The 16,099-nt window shown below is 48.3% G+C and overlaps 5 protein-coding genes across 7 annotated transcripts; 2 read left to right on the top strand and 3 right to left on the bottom strand.

The window, feature by feature from the left end:
- Positions 1–320: 320 nt before the first annotated feature.
- LOC108013682 (myosin heavy chain, embryonic smooth muscle isoform) lies at positions 321–2,925 on the bottom strand. Its single transcript, XM_017079601.4, has 4 exons — positions 2,735–2,925; positions 2,609–2,671; positions 2,072–2,549; positions 321–2,014 (listed from the first exon to the last, which is right to left on the bottom strand). The coding sequence occupies exons 1-4, from the start codon at positions 2,818–2,820 to the stop codon at positions 521–523; spliced, it is 2,121 nt and encodes a 706-aa protein (XP_016935090.2). The 5' UTR covers positions 2,821–2,925; the 3' UTR covers positions 321–520.
- Positions 2,926–3,035: 110 nt separating this feature from the next.
- Positions 3,036–4,040, top strand: BthD (BthD selenoprotein). 2 transcript variants are annotated; one of them, XM_017079685.4, is made up of 2 exons: positions 3,036–3,154; positions 3,213–4,040. In XM_017079685.4, the coding sequence occupies exons 1-2, from the start codon at positions 3,125–3,127 to the stop codon at positions 3,852–3,854; spliced, it is 672 nt and encodes a 223-aa protein (XP_016935174.2). In that variant the 5' UTR covers positions 3,036–3,124; the 3' UTR covers positions 3,855–4,040. The 2 variants fall into 2 exon arrangements, with proteins under 2 accessions (XP_016935174.2, XP_016935175.2); XM_017079686.4 differs by having other exon boundaries at positions 3,065–3,151.
- tth (toothrin) lies at positions 4,002–7,169 on the bottom strand. Its single transcript, XM_017079684.4, has 2 exons — positions 6,420–7,169; positions 4,002–6,053 (listed from the first exon to the last, which is right to left on the bottom strand). The coding sequence occupies exons 1-2, from the start codon at positions 6,722–6,724 to the stop codon at positions 5,054–5,056; spliced, it is 1,305 nt and encodes a 434-aa protein (XP_016935173.2). The 5' UTR covers positions 6,725–7,169; the 3' UTR covers positions 4,002–5,053.
- A 643-nt stretch (positions 7,170–7,812) lies between these two features.
- Tango2 (transport and golgi organization 2) lies at positions 7,813–10,805 on the top strand. Of its 2 annotated transcripts, none has more exons than XM_017079620.4 (4): positions 7,813–8,390; positions 9,008–9,130; positions 9,274–9,568; positions 10,226–10,805. In XM_017079620.4, exons 1-4 carry the CDS (start codon positions 8,249–8,251, stop codon positions 10,680–10,682), a joined length of 1,017 nt encoding a protein of 338 aa, XP_016935109.2. In that variant the 5' UTR covers positions 7,813–8,248; the 3' UTR covers positions 10,683–10,805. The 2 variants fall into 2 exon arrangements, with proteins under 2 accessions (XP_016935109.2, XP_016935110.2); XM_017079621.4 differs by having other exon boundaries at positions 7,816–8,390; positions 9,439–9,568.
- A 71-nt stretch (positions 10,806–10,876) lies between these two features.
- LOC108013700 (RRP12-like protein) lies at positions 10,877–16,093 on the bottom strand. The gene is made up of 10 exons (XM_017079619.4): positions 15,858–16,093; positions 15,236–15,780; positions 14,151–15,055; positions 13,207–14,088; positions 13,016–13,150; positions 12,517–12,949; positions 12,196–12,458; positions 11,948–12,138; positions 11,339–11,879; positions 10,877–11,255 (listed from the first exon to the last, which is right to left on the bottom strand). Exons 1-10 carry the CDS (start codon positions 15,997–15,999, stop codon positions 11,153–11,155), a joined length of 4,140 nt encoding a protein of 1,379 aa, XP_016935108.2. The 5' UTR covers positions 16,000–16,093; the 3' UTR covers positions 10,877–11,152.
- Positions 16,094–16,099: the final 6 nt, after the last annotated feature.

The following is a 16,099-nucleotide window of genomic DNA, read 5'->3' on the forward strand; positions in this document are numbered from 1 at the left end:
CAATCCTGGCAAATTTAACGAATTTTAAAATATTAAACCAAAAACATTAAGGTTTATTAGAGTACGAAATTGGTCATGTTTTATTCAAACTGCTATGATTTATAATCGCCCGATCCGTGCAGATTTTTGATTCTAATTAGGGATTTGCAAAGTTTTATGTCGTCAACGTTTACACTTCCCAAATTCCTGAGAATACCGGAAGATTTAGCGTATTTAAATCGCATTTTTTATGGCTGCTATAGAATATACATAGGTAAAAATAATGATTCATGATTATAGCTTTTTAACTACAGGAGCACCAAAAGCAAAAAATTAACTAATGTGGTGAAATTAATGTTCTTAGGGATTTATTTAATATAAAAACACTTCATTAATACACTTCAATACATACATACTCAATAACAACATTTCAAATAAAGGTTACAACCCAATTTTCATAATGGAGTAACACTTCTAACTTGATCTTCTATTTGAACTTAAACATATTTCTAAATTTTAAATAAAAACAGAAATGACTGGCTCAGCGCTTCTTGAAGGCCTCCAAGACGGGCTCAAAGGAGGGCAGCGGATTGGAGTACACCTTCTGCTCGGCCTCCTCCAGTTGGGCCCGGCTCACGGTGAGCTTGGAGTTCAGGGCTTGCAGCTCCTTCTCGGCTTCGGCCAGCTTCAGCTCACAATCGTCGAGATGGGCATTGCGGGCCTTGTGGTCCTCCTCCTGAAACAACTCGGCGCCGGCCAGCAGATCTTCGTTTTTCTGCACGTTCGCCTGGAGCTTCTCCTCCGCCTCCTTCTGCCGCTTCTCCAGTTCCCCCAGACGGGCGATCTGATCACACTGATCCTCGGCCAGCTGCTGCTTGTGCTGTACCATCATGTCGCGCTTGGTGCGATAGCCCGCCTCCACTTTGCCCAGGCGATGCTTTTGTGCCTGTAGACGGGACTCCAAGTTGGCAACTTCCGTGTCCAACTTCAGGGAGTCGCACTTTATCTTGTCCACCTGCTGATCCAACATCTGACGCCGCTCGACATTCTGTTGACACTGCTGCTGGAGAAGATTGCCCAGCAGGTTCAGGCACTGAATCCGTTTGGAGATGTCCTCCTGCTCGGGATTAAACGGTAGCGTAAGGTCGAACTGCTGATCACCACCACCTTTCATTAGGCCGCCAATTGCCGGATCTACGCTCAGGTGGCGGGCACGCGAGTTGAAGCCTTCAACGCAATCCAACAGCTTTTGCTTGGCCCGCGACAGCATAACCTGCTGGTGGAGCTCCAGGTCGGACACCTCCTTCACCTGGCGCTCATAGGCCTTGGAGTAGTTCTCTATATCGTTGCTCTCCATTTGGAGCGTATTCAGTTGCTGAGCCGTGTACTTTTGGTTGTTGACCGCCTGCTCCAGGCGATGCTCGTACTTCATTTGTTGGCGGAGATTAGCCTGCTTTTCCTCGGCCTGAGCGGCTAGCTTTTCGCAGAGGATCAGCTGTTGCTTCAGCTCTTCTTGGCTGTCGGCCAGCTGTTGGGTGAGCTGATTCTGCTCCTTGGTGAGATGCTCGAGTTTCTCCAGTTTGGTGCCATCGCTGGGATGCTGCAGCTTGTCGTCCAGTTGCTGCAACTTCACCCTCAGATCGTCGATCTCTTGGTCCAGCGCCTGTCGATCAGGCAAATCACACTTCTTGCCTATTAGCTGATCTCTGGTTTCCGCCTGCAGCTTGGCCTCCTCCTCGCTCAGCTCCTGATCCCACAGGACAATGCATTTGCTGGCCTCGGCGAAAAGTAAAGCGTTGACCTCCTCGTCCAGCTGGATGGCCTGCATCTGGGCGGTGGTGGTGGTCATGGTGGCCATTGTTTCGCAGTGCACGCTGTTCAGATACGAACTGGGCTGCTCGGTGGTCTCCATGAAGGGGAAGTCCATACCCGGCTCATCCGAGGAGGGTACAAAGTCCATGAGAAAGTCCAGCAGCACGATGACATGGCCAAAGGAATGCGATGTGGTTGGCGAAACCAGCCAGGATTTGTTTACCTACACGTTGAGACATAGTTATTGGTTAAGAATTATTAAGGACTGTATTATCTTCACCTGATAGGGATACTGCAGCTTCTGCATGGCGCTTGTGATATCCTCGACGTGGTTCTGGCCCACGGTCACCTTATTCCGCCAGATGTGATGGAACAGGTAGTTGAGTATGGACACAAACTGCTTGATGGTCATGTGCCGCAGTCCGCCGGGGCGGTTAAACAAATCCGAGATGGGCAAAGTGGTTGCCATGCTTTCATTGATGTCCTGCAGATAGCAGAGTATCTGCTGAGCCCGCTCCGCCACCCATTTCTTGTCCGAGTGCGGGGCAACAGGGCGTTCCGCGGTGAAGGGCGCCGGTCGGTGGCCATGCTTGGGCGTCACAGTCATTTGGGTGAGGCCATCGCGCTCCAGGTTCTGGGACTGCGACGCACGAGTGGCGGTGGACAAAGGTCGTGGGCCATGCTTGGGCGTCACACTCATTTGGGTGAAGCGATCACGCTCCAGGTTCAGCGGCTGCGGCAGACGCGATGCAGAGGGTCTGGAGAGGATTAGAGTGAGGCATTATTGGGGGCACTAACGTATGGGGAGTGTACCCACCTTCTGGGAGGAACCACCTGGCTGGAGGACGGAGTGTGTGAGGCTGCGCTGCGCTTTGTTGCCCTGGTTAAAGGATAAACTTGGTCTAAATCTTTCTGGTTCCTGGCGCTCCCGAGGATCACTCACCTGGTTTGTCGCTTGTCGGCGGTGCCTCGTTCCTCCAGCGCCTTGCCGCGAAACTCGCTGGTGCGACGTGGCATGTAGTGCGACATCTTGGATGAAATTAAAAGCTGAGATTGCTTAATTAAGTTTCTTAAATATTTTGTTTAGAAAATGGCGCGCGTTGGCTTCCCTTGCAAATCATAGCAATCGATAATTGATAGTTTCTAGAGATGGGTTTTGATAGTTGGGGTATTCCCCAAACTTTTAAATTGCCTTGGTGGCGCCATCTGGCGGAAAGGGTTAGTACTTATGGGGCATGTATGTATGTATGTTGTTGGGAGGGTAGAAAACATTCCAGCATCTGGTAACACTAAAAATAAAAGCGCGCAATTTACTTAAAAATTCCAAACTAACATGCCACCGAAACGGACCAAAAAAGCAGTGGTAATTTATTTTTATTGTATGTTTCCAATTGTCTGACAATTCCATCAACCCTTGCTAGGAGCCTGCCGCTCGGGAGGATGTGGCCGAAGAGCTGGATCCCAACGAACCGGTGCTCTACGTGGAGCACTGCCGATCGTGACGAGTCTTTCGTCGCCGGGCGGAGGATCTGCACTCCGCCCTGCGGGAGCGTGGTCTTCCCCAACTTCAGCTCCGGCTGAATGCGTCCGGAGCACCACGGCGCGGCGCCTTCGAGTTGGATTTGCGCCCGGGTTCCGGGAAGCAGGAGCTGGTGCCACTTTGGTCAGGTCTAAAGCGGGGGCCACCACGTGCTCTTAAGTTTCCCACTGCGGAGGAGGTGTACGAGCGGATCAGGGGTATTCTGGGTGTCGAGCCAGAGTCCAAGGAGCAGGAGTCAGAGGATGACAGGCCTTCTGGATCCCAAAGGAAGCCGGAGTCCAAGGAGCAGCCAATCAAATCCCAGGAAGAGCAGAAATGCAAGGTTCCATCGGAGGAGCCTTCAAAGGGATCCCAGGAGTCGCCCAAAACGAAGAGACAGCCGAAAGTCCAGAATAAGCCCACAAAGACAGCCAAATCCCAGCCAGAAATCGATGAAGACCAGCCCCAAAGCAGTCAAAAGCGCAAGCGAACCACCAGATCCTCCACAGATGAATCTTCAAGCGCTTCCAAGCGCCGAAAGTAGTCGCCACCGAGAAATCCCACCAGCAATAGAGCCTTATGATCGATGACCGGCAAATCCTCTTGAGGAACCGATCATTGAGACTACCTTTTGCCTTTGCTGGTTGGTTTTTCTGTGTCTCCAAACATACAAGATAAAACACTTACACAATTGTTATTACAAAATATATTAAAACATCTTAGAAACCTATTTCCATTTTTTTTTGCCTCCTCTTGTGGGTTTTAGTTTTTGTCTGATTTTTGCCTCTCATTTATTAAAATTTTGTGGACTTTGATTCTTCCAAAATGTACATAACTTCTTTTTTTTTTTTGATTTTTGTTTTTATTTTATCCTTTCCTCAGTTTGTTAAAATTTGTTTTTCGTTTCATCAGCTCAGCTTAAGAATTATGATTCTAGAGAAAAAATTTTGGTTTTACGAAATTGTTTTTAGCTTCTTCTATATGCTAGAGATACCCTACCACTTGCCTAAATAGATTACAATTTGAATTGTCTCCTTTTTTAACTAAACTTTTGGTTAAATAAAAAAATTGAATATAATATTTGGGGGGGTTGAGAGATAGAGAAAATAGTTTTCAAAGAACATGCAGCAACAGAAACCGAGAGATTGCGATTAGGTGGAGAGCCAGTCGAAAAGATTGACTGGCCTTAAGTAGAGTCGCTAATATAATGCATGTAAATATATATGTATAATGCCTGTACACTCATATATAAAATGTACAATATAATTATATGGACGGGCGAACTTCTCTAAAGGAAACTGCAAAGGTTTAGATTACCTATAGGTTTCACAGACCTAAAGTTGTACAAGATCTCTGTAGAAACTACACCCGTTTCTGCTCGAGTTTTCTGGCAGGGAAGTTCGCCTGTCCATTGGTATTTCAAAAAACAACAATCAATTGGCTATGGGAACATAAAGTTAAGAGAGGCGAAACATTGGAATTGTATTGGCTACGGCCTGGTGCGCGGTTCTGATCGTGATCCTGATCCTTATCCTGTTTCTGTTCCTGGTCCACAATGGTGATTTGATTCTTTTCTTCTCTTTTTCTTTTAATTTTTGTATCTTTTTTTTGTCGCTGGTCAACTAAGTCCATAGAGTAACTTTAAATTATATGCGAATAGGTAAACGGTCGATAGGCGAGGGAAAACAATGCGAAAACAGGGGATTGATTGATTACACGACGAATTGGTTGTTGAAAGAGCGGTTACAGATACTTCCGATAGTTGCGCAGATGGGCGTTCGCGTCCTCGACAACGCCCACCGCGGCTGCGGCACTCTCGAAGGATGGCGGCTCGATGACCATGCCGGGACTCGACGGATCGCAGGCTGCTCCAACGGCGCCGCCTGGTCCCTTGGTTCGTCGCCGGCCGCGTGTTCCCGCTCCCCGGGATCGCCGGCTGTTGGCCGAGGCTCCTGATCCTCCTCCACCTCCTCCTCCAACGCCACCGGCTGCGGAAACACCTGCCAAACCGGCACCCAGACTGCCGCTTAGGATGCCAACGCCGGCGACTGGGCCGCCATTGCTGCCCGGCACACTCTCACCGGACTCGATGGCCTCCAGCGAGGCGTCCAGCGCCGCATCCGTCGTGGTGATACGTGATCTGACCGCGGCACTGCGTCTCCTAGAGCTGGAGCTGCCGCCGGAGTTGCCACCACCACCGGCGCCGCCTCCACCACCACCACCACCGGAGTCGCCACCTCGCTTTCCGGGCCGTCGCTTACGCCGCTTCTTGTTCCCGTAGCGCGGATCGTAGTCGTACTCATCGTCCGCCGGCGACTTGGGCTCCTCCAGCGAGTCCACATCGTTCATGTCTATGTCATCGTAGAACCACTCCTTGGGCAGCTGGTCCTCCTTGACGGCCTGCTGCTGGTGCTGATGCTGTTGTTGCTGATGCTGCTGCTGTTGGCTGTCCTTGCTGTCGGATGTATCACCGCCGGCGGCACCCAGTGAGCTGGACTCCTCCATGCTGAAGGCCCCATTGAAATCGTGGGCAGTGTCGCTGTGCAGGGAACCCAGAACCGCAGGCGTTGCTCCGCCGCCAGTGAGCATGTTGAGCGTCAGGGAGGAGCTGCTGGCCAGGCTATTGCTGCCGGGCAGGGGTCCCACGCCGCTGGGCAGGCTGCTCAGACCCATGTTCACACCGCTGGCCACCAGAGCCTCGTGCTCCTTGCGTAGCGCCTGGAAGGGACGCTCGGGAAAGCGACTGTGGGTGGGGAAGAGTGGATATTAATATGGTTAGTCAGGCAGCTCATCTTAATGATAGATAAATAGAAACTACTACACAAAAAAGTACTTTAGAATATCGGAAATCAAATTCAATTATTAATAATAATTGCAAATATTATTTGATCTTTATAACTAGGATTAGAGCCCGAATCCGCCAGAAATGATCTATATACGATGTTCCTAGCCGTAAATAAAACTGATATTTGGGTGATATAACCCATGTTATGAACGGAATACCGGTGTTTACCCATTTCTTGGGTAATTTGACAACTAAATACAATAAGTTATCACCGAAATACATTGAATCCCAGCTGTAACCCACGAGTTCCAGGGGAATCCTCACCTGTACATCTTGCTCAAGTATTGGCGGCGGCTCTTCCGCCAGCGGGCCGCCGGATACGTGTAGATCTGACCCTGCCGGAAGCCGGGCATCCGCTGGCGCTTGTCCAGGAACAGCTGCGAGTGGTTCTGGGCGACGCCCGTCTGCGGATCGAGGAAGGGCAGCCGGAGGCGACGCTCGATGCACAGGCGCGTGTTGAAATTGGCACTGTACTCGATCGTCTCCCGGTAGCTGACATCCTTCAGGAAGCTCTCGATCTTGGCCAGGTTCGGCATGGAGACGATTTGGATGTTCACGGCGGACGACATGGCTGTTGTGTCTCCCTGTTCCTGTCCCCGTCCCCGTCCCGGTTCCTGATCCAGATCCTAGTCCCTGCTAATTCCACTGGTTGGCTGAGCTCAAGATCCGGCTGTGCCCACTAGTCCATCCCAGAATCTTGGCAATTTCCGCTTGCCCTGTTCCTTATCGCGGTTTTTCTTCCAGTGTATTCCGTTTCTTATCGCTTTTCGCCTGCCTGTTTTTTTTTCTTCTTCGTCTTCTTCCTCTCCTTGGGCACACACACACGCGCGCAGAGGCTCTCTATCGATGTGACCCGCGCCAGGGGGCGTGGCGGCGTGGGCGGCTGTGGGCGTGGCGAGGGCGGTACGGTCAGTGCGCGATCTACGGCCGGGTTTTTCTATAGTTTAATTGATCAGAAATGTTAACGTCGATTTTAGTACTGCTCTGCAGTGTGACCTCGCTCGCGATTGAACTATCGATATGCCGAAAGTAGTTAACAAACGGTCACTCTAAAATGTCAGGAGACTTAGCGGAGACACCCTCTTGGCATAGCATACTCACCAGCCTGCCCTAGCGAAGACACTCACCTACTTATGTTTTGCCCTTCAACAAATTTGAATTTTTCGTTAAAATTACTGGCTGATTTTAGACTAATTTATGTTTTTCAATAGCATTTTAAATATTCTTATAATTTATTTTTTCTTTTTGGCTTCGTTTTATGTTTGTAAGATGGTCTCGTGTTGAAAAAAAAAAATCTTTTAGTACTCCCCTTTTAAAAGTTAACCCTTGAAGTGAGGGACTTGAAAATTGAAACAATGGCATCAAATTTAAAAATAAAATAATAATTAGCTTAGGTCCCTTTAAAAAAGGACAATGAAGAAAGCAAACGATTGAAATACAATTCTTTAAATTATTACGAATCCATATTGGCTCTGATCTACACTTTTAAAAGGTACTAAGGATTTATTAGTCAGGTTATGGGCTCTTTAATTTTGGTTTTGAGTCAACTAACTATAGATTTAAAAGACAGTCGTATAAACAAAATATAATATTTAACCGCAGGGCATCAGAGGGTTAACGATTTCTTATCGATTCCCGTCAGCTGGCAACGCTATAAAAATAAAAACATAAAAAGTGAAACCAAAACAAGCGAGCCCCATCATCGAAATTAATGAAAACACTGCTTTGTTCGCGATTATAGGCTGTTTTTGGGAAGTAAATAGATCACAAACAGGGGCACGATCCATACAAGACACCCAACAACCTCAGACCAACCCATTTACTAACCGATTTAGATTAGCTTCGTTCGTAAACAACGGATAAGACTGTATATCATATCAGCTGTACGTTAATTTAGTGATAAACCCATCGTAGAGCTATTGCCACAAAGCAACAAAGAGGAGACTGAACCGAACGACCTGCCATTTTGATGCCAACACCTCGTCGAGATTGAAGCCAATTTTTTCAGATCCCCAGTTGTCCGCCGACTTCTAAGCACCTCGCATCGTTTTTTTTTACTTGATATCGGACTTTAGCCATAGGATATACATAGGATGTGCGTTATATTCTTCTGTGCGGACTCGAATCCGCAGGTGGGTGGCTACAAGCTGATCCTGGCCTCCAATCGGGATGAGTTCTTTGCCCGGGCCACTCAATCGGCGGCCAAGTGGGCGAATGCCGAGCATGTTTACGGGGGTAAGTAAATCCCTATTGAGAGCTTCGCTATCATATCATAACCAATGATCTTTGTGATTTTTTTTACCACGAACTGCTGTGATCATTACGTATTTTTAATATTTTTTAAGTGCCAAGTTGATCTTGAAATACCTTGGATCCGATATATTTTTTGGTAGCTTAAGTATTTTCTTATGAACAGCCAACCAAATGACATAATGAAGTTATTAGGTATACAATTTTATAGTTTTTGATTGTTTATTTTACTAAGGGATATTTTTTTTTGATATTTTATATAGGATTTTTTATATCGATATACTAAAAGTTTAAATGTTCTGTTATAGGTATAAACCAAAATCACAAAATATCAGTCTACTGTCAAGCACTTTTAATTCTATAAATCTTGATGGTGTTTTATAAATCAATTTGGATAACATATATACTATAAGGCTGTAATAATATAATTGTAATATAATAATTTTTTATTATACCATAACCTTAGAAAGATACTACTGTATTAGTTATTATAATATACCATACCATAAATAACCCAATATATATGTTATATTTATTTAAATTTAATAGAAAGTACAATCTTTTTCTAACATTTTCTAAAAATATCCCTATTTTGATTGCAGGAATAGACCTGGAGCCGGGACGCGAGGGTGGCACCTGGCTGGCCATCGGCCACTCCGCGGGCTTCTTCAAGGTGGGCGCCCTGCTCAACCTGACCGGCGAGCCCAAGCCCCGCGATGCAGTTGGTAAACCCCATTTAAGCCATTTACTAACCAAAATACACAGACACATACGCACACCGCCCATCCATTTGGCCCAAACTAAAACTTTCACAAATGCGACAAGAGAAAAAAAAACAACTTTCTTCGTTTCTGTTTTCGTTTTGAAGCGCACAAGAACATTTTGCAACCGCATAATCACAACAGCAACAGCACCGGCATTAACCTTTGCCCCAAGCCCACCACCTCCAACAACAACAGTCATCCGAATCCGAATCTGAATCTGAATCTGAATCCGAGTAAGGGGCATTCGAATAACGAACATTTCTTACTAGGGCGCGGCATGATCGTGGCCGACTTCGTCACCCAGGCGGACGAGGAGCACAGCATCCAGAATTACAACCAGACACTGCTCAAGGACTGCACCAAGTACAGTGCCTTCAACTTTGTGTCCATCGAGATTGGGTGAGCCTACAAGGTGTCCTATGTCCTTAAATCCATTTGAACTAAAAAAGAAATTATAAAAGTTTTCGATTCTGTTGACTTCTTATAAATTTTAACAAAAACATTTAAAGTAGCAACATTTTATATATTAAACTGAAAAAATTTGGAAGTGCAAGGACAGCAGTGGGTGGTGAACTTGACCTCTGGTTATTTGTCTTACGATTTTTGTCATAAAAAGTGACAAATATTGAAATAATATGTATATATTAACTGAAAAAAATGTAAATGCATGTAGGTGTTGAACTTGGGCTTTTGTTATCCAAACAGCACGATTAATTATATTTGAAAACTGCTTTATAAAAAATATTTTTATTACTTACAAAAGAAGTCTTCAGTTCTTTATGTTATTTGTTTTATTTTGATTAAATTTGGATGAACCATTAATACCAGTTTATGGACTGCAATAAATTCGGTGATTACTTGCCATAAATAACACTTTCTTAACTCGACATAAACAGGTAAAGAATTCTTTTGTTTAAGCTAAGGTGAACTCAAAAATAAAGCTATTGATTGTTTATATTCCATTTTCAAACATATTTACCCCAGCCCGTCTTTAATGATAATAATAATATGAGCTCAAAGACAAAGCTAATAATTGTTTATATTACATTACAATAGATCTTCATCCCTGCCCGCCCGCGTGGAGCTGCTAAGCAACGTGCCGCCCACGTTGGAGGAGTTCCGGAATGGCGAGTGCTACGGATTCGGCAACAGCCTGCCACACACACCCTTCGAGAAGGTGCGTCACGGCCAGCAGCAGTTCGAGGCGATAGTGAAGGAGCACGGTGGGTCCAGTGTGCAGACCCTTTCCGCCCACCTGATGCAGTTGCTCCGGAACAAGCACAAATTCTGGCCGGATGCCGAACTGAAGAGGCGTGCGCCCAACTGGGGCGAGGGACTGAGTGCCCTGAATGTTCACATCGAAGATCATGCCTATGGCAGTCGGACGCACACCGTCATCCTGGTGGATAGCCACAACAAAATGCACTTCATTGAGGAGACAATGGCTGGCGTGGATCCCCAGGGCGAGTGGAGCAGGACACACATTGAAAAGAATTTTCAACAGAGCGTTTGACCACTGAAAGATGTGTCTGTCTGAGATTATCTCGCTTATATATCAGGATTTTTTTTGTTCCACTAATCTGTATTTTGACTCTGGCATTTACGATAATAAATATTCATAGATACTTTACTTTAATATATGGAGCTTGCCTTTCTTATATTTACGATGTATACTGAAATTTTGACGAATAGTTATTTTCCGCTCTATTAATTTGCTTTACAACTTCTTTATTCATAGTCCGCAGAGCTCAACAATGAAAAAAAAACTGTTTTCATCTAATACATGACTAATCTGTTTTCTTTAGTTTATCTCCGGCATTTACAACGTCTCCGCCTGCATACATATTTAATAGTATTCATATATTTAAGCAAGGTAGCAAGGTAACACAGGGGAAATAATCATCAACGTCTTAGATTGCTTATCAGCCGTCCGCACTATTATATCTCTATAGCTTTACGATCCAGTTAGTTAGTTGCTCCACTCTATTTGTATTTCTTGGACACCCGGCCACCGCCGCCTCCTCCGGTTTCAGCGCCAGCTCCTCGCAGCACACTCTTGAATTTCCGCGAGTTCATTGAACGTTTTCTGTGGGGGGGGGAAGGGCGAAAGAGATGGACAATTAGACAGAGATCGGTATAGGAAGATCTAGGAAATAATAGATTACCAACCTCTTGTTCAGGTTGTTCCTGGTGAGTGGTATGTACGCATATGGATCCAGTTGCCCGCGCTTCTTCATGTCACCCTTGGCCTTTTTGCTGCTGTACTCATTGCCCGCTGGCCGGCCGGTGGACTTTCCTGACTTCACGGACATGGCATCGGAGTTACCAGCTGCCAGCTGACGATGGATGCCCTTGCCACCGGCGGTGTAGCGACTACTGCCCGTGGTCTTGCCGGATTTCATGCTCATCGCATCGCCGCCCTTGCGTGTCCGCTTGGCAGCCGTCGACTGCTGCTGCTGCAGTTCCTCCTCGTCGCTGGAATCGTCCTCCATACCGCGCTTAGCCTTTGGTTCCTTAACGGCAGTGCCATCGGCCATCGATGCATCCGAATCCGAGTCCGAATCGGACTCATCGTTTCCGCCCTGGCCGCGCAGAGCCTTGTCGCTGATGATCAGGCGTCCATCGTCGGCAGTCTTGAAGCCTCCATTCGGCAGCTGGGGTTTCGCCTTCTGGCTCTTGACGGTGGCTGCCGTTTGACCGGAACCACTAGCTAAAATGGGACAACATACTTAGTTCTCATATCCATTACCCCTTGATTTTAGTTTCCCCCCAACTTACTCAGCACATTGCCAATGGACTTGAGATCGGCCAAATCGACAATCTCATCGGGATCCTCGCGAATGTAGGTGCTCTTCTGCTGCTTGGATTTCTTGTTACGCTTGCTAGCACTGGATGCTGCTCCGCCCTCCTCCTCGGCGTCCATATCCTCGGGCAGATCCGAGTCGGAATCAGCCAGAATATCATCAATGCTGTGGGAAAGCAATAGTTGTGAATGCCTCTGGATAGTTCACATGGTCACCACTTACGTATAGCTCTTCTGCTCCAGACCGCCGACCAGCTCCTCATCGGAGCTATCCGCCTGGGCCTCCTCGCTCTGCTTCTTGCGCGTATCCCTGCGCATCTGCTTGCGGATCTTCTTGAGCCGCCGGTGGGTCACCTCATCATCCCCGGGCACGAAGCGGGCCAGCTCCTCAGTGCTGAAGCGCTTGCACAGCTTCTTCAGGAAGTAACCGATCTGGATGCGGCAGTAGCGCTTCGTGTCCTTGGTCATGGCAGACAAGGAGCGCATCTAAAAGGGATAAACCAATTAATCACCTGCATGAATTATGAACCTAAGGATTGCTTACAATCGTCTCCAGGTGATTGGCCACCAGTGGTATGGGCATCACTTTGATAAATGTAATCAGAAAGGCTACGGCTGCTTCCGATTGATTGCGGGACTTCTGGACGAGGAAAACAGAGACCTGCTGCAGGACAAACTCCAGCGTGGCCACCGTCAAGTGTTGACCCTGCTGCTGGAGCACAGCTCTGAAGGCCAGAATTGTGTTCGTCACCAGTGATTCGTCGCCAGTGAATCCGGCCGTCAGGATGTCAACAAAGTCGTTGATCTTGCCCGCATCCTGGTAGAGTTGCGTGATCGATTTGATTAGCTGCTCGGCCACCTGTTCCTTGCGCGTGGAGAACTCCTTGTAGTTCAGCACAGCCTCGGGAATGGCCTTCATCACCAGTTGGTCGTTATACGCCAGATTGCTGCGGCACTCCATCAGGGATTTTAGGCAGCTGAGGTCGGGAATAGGAATATATTAGCTGCTAGCTTACTTGTGATCTTCGTACACTTGAACTTACTACAATCGCGATGCCTGGCAAACGCTGCAGCTGGTGGTGAAGGCTTCCAAAAGGATTTGCTGCAGGGCAATGCTGTTCTTGCGGGTGAACTTCTGGCACGATGCCTTCTCCGAGGTCACCAGTTCCCGAAGGAGTCTGTAAGAAAGACAAAATAAGTTTTGGTTTAGACTTTCACCAATTAATACACTTACTCGTAGGTCTTCCTCTGCTGCTTCTTTAGTTTTTGCTCATCCTTGGCCACCAATTTGGACTTATCGTTCCTCAGAATGGGAGCCATGTACTTCTCAAAGTAAGCTTCAATTCCCTTGCATTTTTGCACACGCACAATAGCAGCATTTATATCAAACAGAGCGTCGTATTCAAAACTGGCCACGGCACTGGCTTCCAATTGCCCTTGAGCGTTTTCGAAGAGCTGCAGTTGAACGTCAGCGGGCGCCCGTGAGATATACAAACGGATGACATCCAGGACACGCTTCCGCTGATCGGCCTCGTAGGTGCCATTCGGTTTCTGTGTGTATATGTTAAACAGGCGAGGCAGAAAGTTCTTGGCATACAGGCCAATTGCCTGATGGCATTCCGCGCTCTGACTGTCGTCGAGCAGCTCCATCAGACCATCGTAAATGGGAGCCCTGAACTCTGGATTCTTTTCCAGAGCGGCACCCAAGGTGGGAGCTAGCTGGCGCAAGTATTCCGGATCTCTTGGCTGGCGACAGAAGCCAGGGAACAAACCCCACAGCTGGCAGCACAACAGCTCATAGATGTGAGACGAAGACTTGTTCTTGGCCTCGGTGAACTCCTTCCACTTCTGCTGGCAGTCCATGGCCAGTGGCACGATCTTTTCCTTGAAGAATTGCAGGCTGGCCCCGTTGGCTCCCTCGCGGAGAAGGGGCAGCAACCAGGAACGCTCCAGCTGCATGCCGCCCTTGCCATCGGACAGGGGTATCGCTGTCAGGATCAGTTCGGGTCCCAGAGTCTTGATGGCACTGATCAGCGTGTGCTCGATCTGAAGACGATGTCCACTCTGGGCGTCGTACCGCTTGGAGATCGTCAGCAGGGAGGGAGTGAGTTCCGAACTGAAAGACAGATAAGTTAGTTAAGTTTTGGGATTTAAGGTAAATAAACTTTATAGCCTTACCCAAATTGCTTGCCACAGGCCTCAAAGACAATGGAGAAGATGAGGATCACGTATTTGGAGATCTCTCCGAAGGGAGCATTCAGCACCTTGTGAAGTGAGGCGATTATCTTGGCCACACTCGGCCGGTTTCGCTGGGCATCTTCCTCCGTGGCACATGCCCGAGCCACACAGTCCTGCATCAGCTCCTTGATGCAGTTCGAGACACCCACAACCAGCTCCGTTCGCTCCGAGAGCCACAGATCCGTGGTGCACACGTCGATCAGACGGGGCAGGGCCTGCATGCAAAGATCCAGCTGCAGGGTGGCCAAGTGTTGATGGCCCTCTTTGAGGACCGTCACCCAGGCGAGCGTCTGCCGGACGTCGCTGCGATCCGGTCGATATTCGTGAATAGCGGCCAGTAGTTTCGCGCACAGCGAGGCATTCAAATTGGGGCTTCTCGTGAGAAAGAGGGCATGCAGCGCCTGAAAACAGTTTGTCCTGACCAGCACATTGGCCGCCGTCATAATGGAGAGCAAGTGCTCGCAAACACTGCGTATGTCCTCCGTCCGGAAGCCAGATAGTGTGTCCTTCAGGAGCGCCAGCGTATGGAGCACCGTCGTCTGGGCATTGGCCAGTACCTCCGGCTTGAATTGGGCCAAACAGAACTTGGTCACCCGACTGCTGGCCGGATGGTTCTTAACCTTCTTCTCCGCTACATCCTCCTGATCCTCATAGGACTTGACCGCCGGCAGCATGAAGCTGCTTCCATGTATGATAGACACCACTGCGTGCTGGGCAGCCTTGCGAATCTTCGGCTTGGAGTGAATGCTGAACGCCAGAAGGGCATCGAAGTACTGGAACGTGGAGCTGTACGTCCATGTCGCATAATCCTGGGCACGCAGGAGCACAGACAAGCAGCCGATTACCTAATATTGAAGGAAAAAAGGTGGATATTATTCTGACAGTTTTAAAATAATTAAAAACCAAATACACTATTAAAATACTAATATCGCTCCTAAACTTTTCTGTTTCTATAAGCAAATAGCCCATCTATTTCCCTGGTTACTCATAACTGTCATGGATAATCCCCTGATCCATCCACTTACATATCGGATGACCGACTGGTTGGTGGCCTCCACGAATCTCTGGAGCAGTGTCTGCATGGTGGCGGCTGTCTGGGCGAAACGCTTCCTCAGAACTGGAGCCGGCACCGACTTGATGCCCATGGAGAGCAGGGCCACGCCGGCCACGATGTCCCGCTCCTCGGTGGCCGCCTCGATCTGCTCCATGAGCAGCAGGAAGTACTCTGTGGACGACTCGCCGCCGCCGTTCTCCCGGATGATTTCGGTGAGGGCACTCAGGATGGCCAACATCTCCTTGTGAAGATCGGACGAGGCCCGGAAGCCGGTGAGCAATTTGCGGAAGCTGGTGTTGCTGCAGGTGCTGTAGTTGGAGGCGAAGGTCTGGAAGGTCTTAAAGGTGCCGGTGGGTGCGGTACCCGATCCGGACATGCCATCATCCTCGTCGTCCAGCTTGAAACTCTTCAGACTGCCGGCCACATCGTTGACTGTTGTGGTTTCCGCATTGTAGGCCTGTCGCTGCTCATGCTTGTGCACCGCCTCCAGGGTGAGGCCAGTGGGCGTGGCAGCAGCTGGAAAAGGGTTTCGGGTTACAGGTGTCAGGTGTCAGGTGGCTCAACCAGGTGCCAGCTTGTCCGGCAAAACTCACCCAGACTCAAATTGGGCTGAAAGAAACGCGACTTGGCCTTCATGCGGTGCTTCATCTGCTCGGGATTGGAGGTGGCCGACTGGCCCTTGCTCCATGTCTTTCCCTTGCCATGGCGCTTCAGCTTCGACCGGAATTTGCCCATGATCCACGAGAGAAATGCTCAAAAGAAATTACCACCCAAAACACGCAAATCGCAACACGTGCGAACCAGTGTACCCGCTCTACCGATTATAAATACAATC

The sequence above is a fragment of the Drosophila suzukii genome, chromosome X (assembly GCF_043229965.1).
Source record: "Drosophila suzukii chromosome X, CBGP_Dsuzu_IsoJpt1.0, whole genome shotgun sequence".
NCBI lineage: Eukaryota > Metazoa > Arthropoda > Insecta > Diptera > Drosophilidae > Drosophila > Drosophila suzukii.

Coding starts and splice junctions, on each gene's coding strand:
- LOC108013682 (XM_017079601.4), bottom strand. CDS start 2,820: ATGTCGCACTACATGCCACGTCGCACCAGCGAGTTTCGCGGCAAGGCG. Junction 2,672..2,734: donor GCCGACAAGCGACAAACCAG/GTGAGTGATCCT, acceptor TCCTTTAACCAG/GGCAACAAAGCGCAGCGCAG. Junction 2,015..2,071: donor AGCTGCAGTATCCCTATCAG/GTGAAGATAATA, acceptor CTCAACGTGTAG/GTAAACAAATCCTGGCTGGT.
- tth (XM_017079684.4), bottom strand. CDS start 6,724: ATGTCGTCCGCCGTGAACATCCAAATCGTCTCCATGCCGAACCTGGCC. Junction 6,054..6,419: donor TACTTGAGCAAGATGTACAG/GTGAGGATTCCC, acceptor CCCCACCCACAG/TCGCTTTCCCGAGCGTCCCT.
- Tango2 (XM_017079620.4), top strand. CDS start 8,249: ATGTGCGTTATATTCTTCTGTGCGGACTCGAATCCGCAGGTGGGTGGC. Junction 9,131..9,273: donor CAAGCCCCGCGATGCAGTTG/GTAAACCCCATT, acceptor TTCGTTTTGAAG/CGCACAAGAACATTTTGCAA. Junction 9,569..10,225: donor TTTGTGTCCATCGAGATTGG/GTGAGCCTACAA, acceptor ACATTACAATAG/ATCTTCATCCCTGCCCGCCC.
- LOC108013700 (XM_017079619.4), bottom strand. CDS start 15,999: ATGGGCAAATTCCGGTCGAAGCTGAAGCGCCATGGCAAGGGAAAGACA. Junction 15,781..15,857: donor TCAGCCCAATTTGAGTCTGG/GTGAGTTTTGCC, acceptor ACCCTTTTCCAG/CTGCTGCCACGCCCACTGGC. Junction 11,880..11,947: donor GTCCATTGGCAATGTGCTGA/GTAAGTTGGGGG, acceptor GTCCCATTTTAG/CTAGTGGTTCCGGTCAAACG.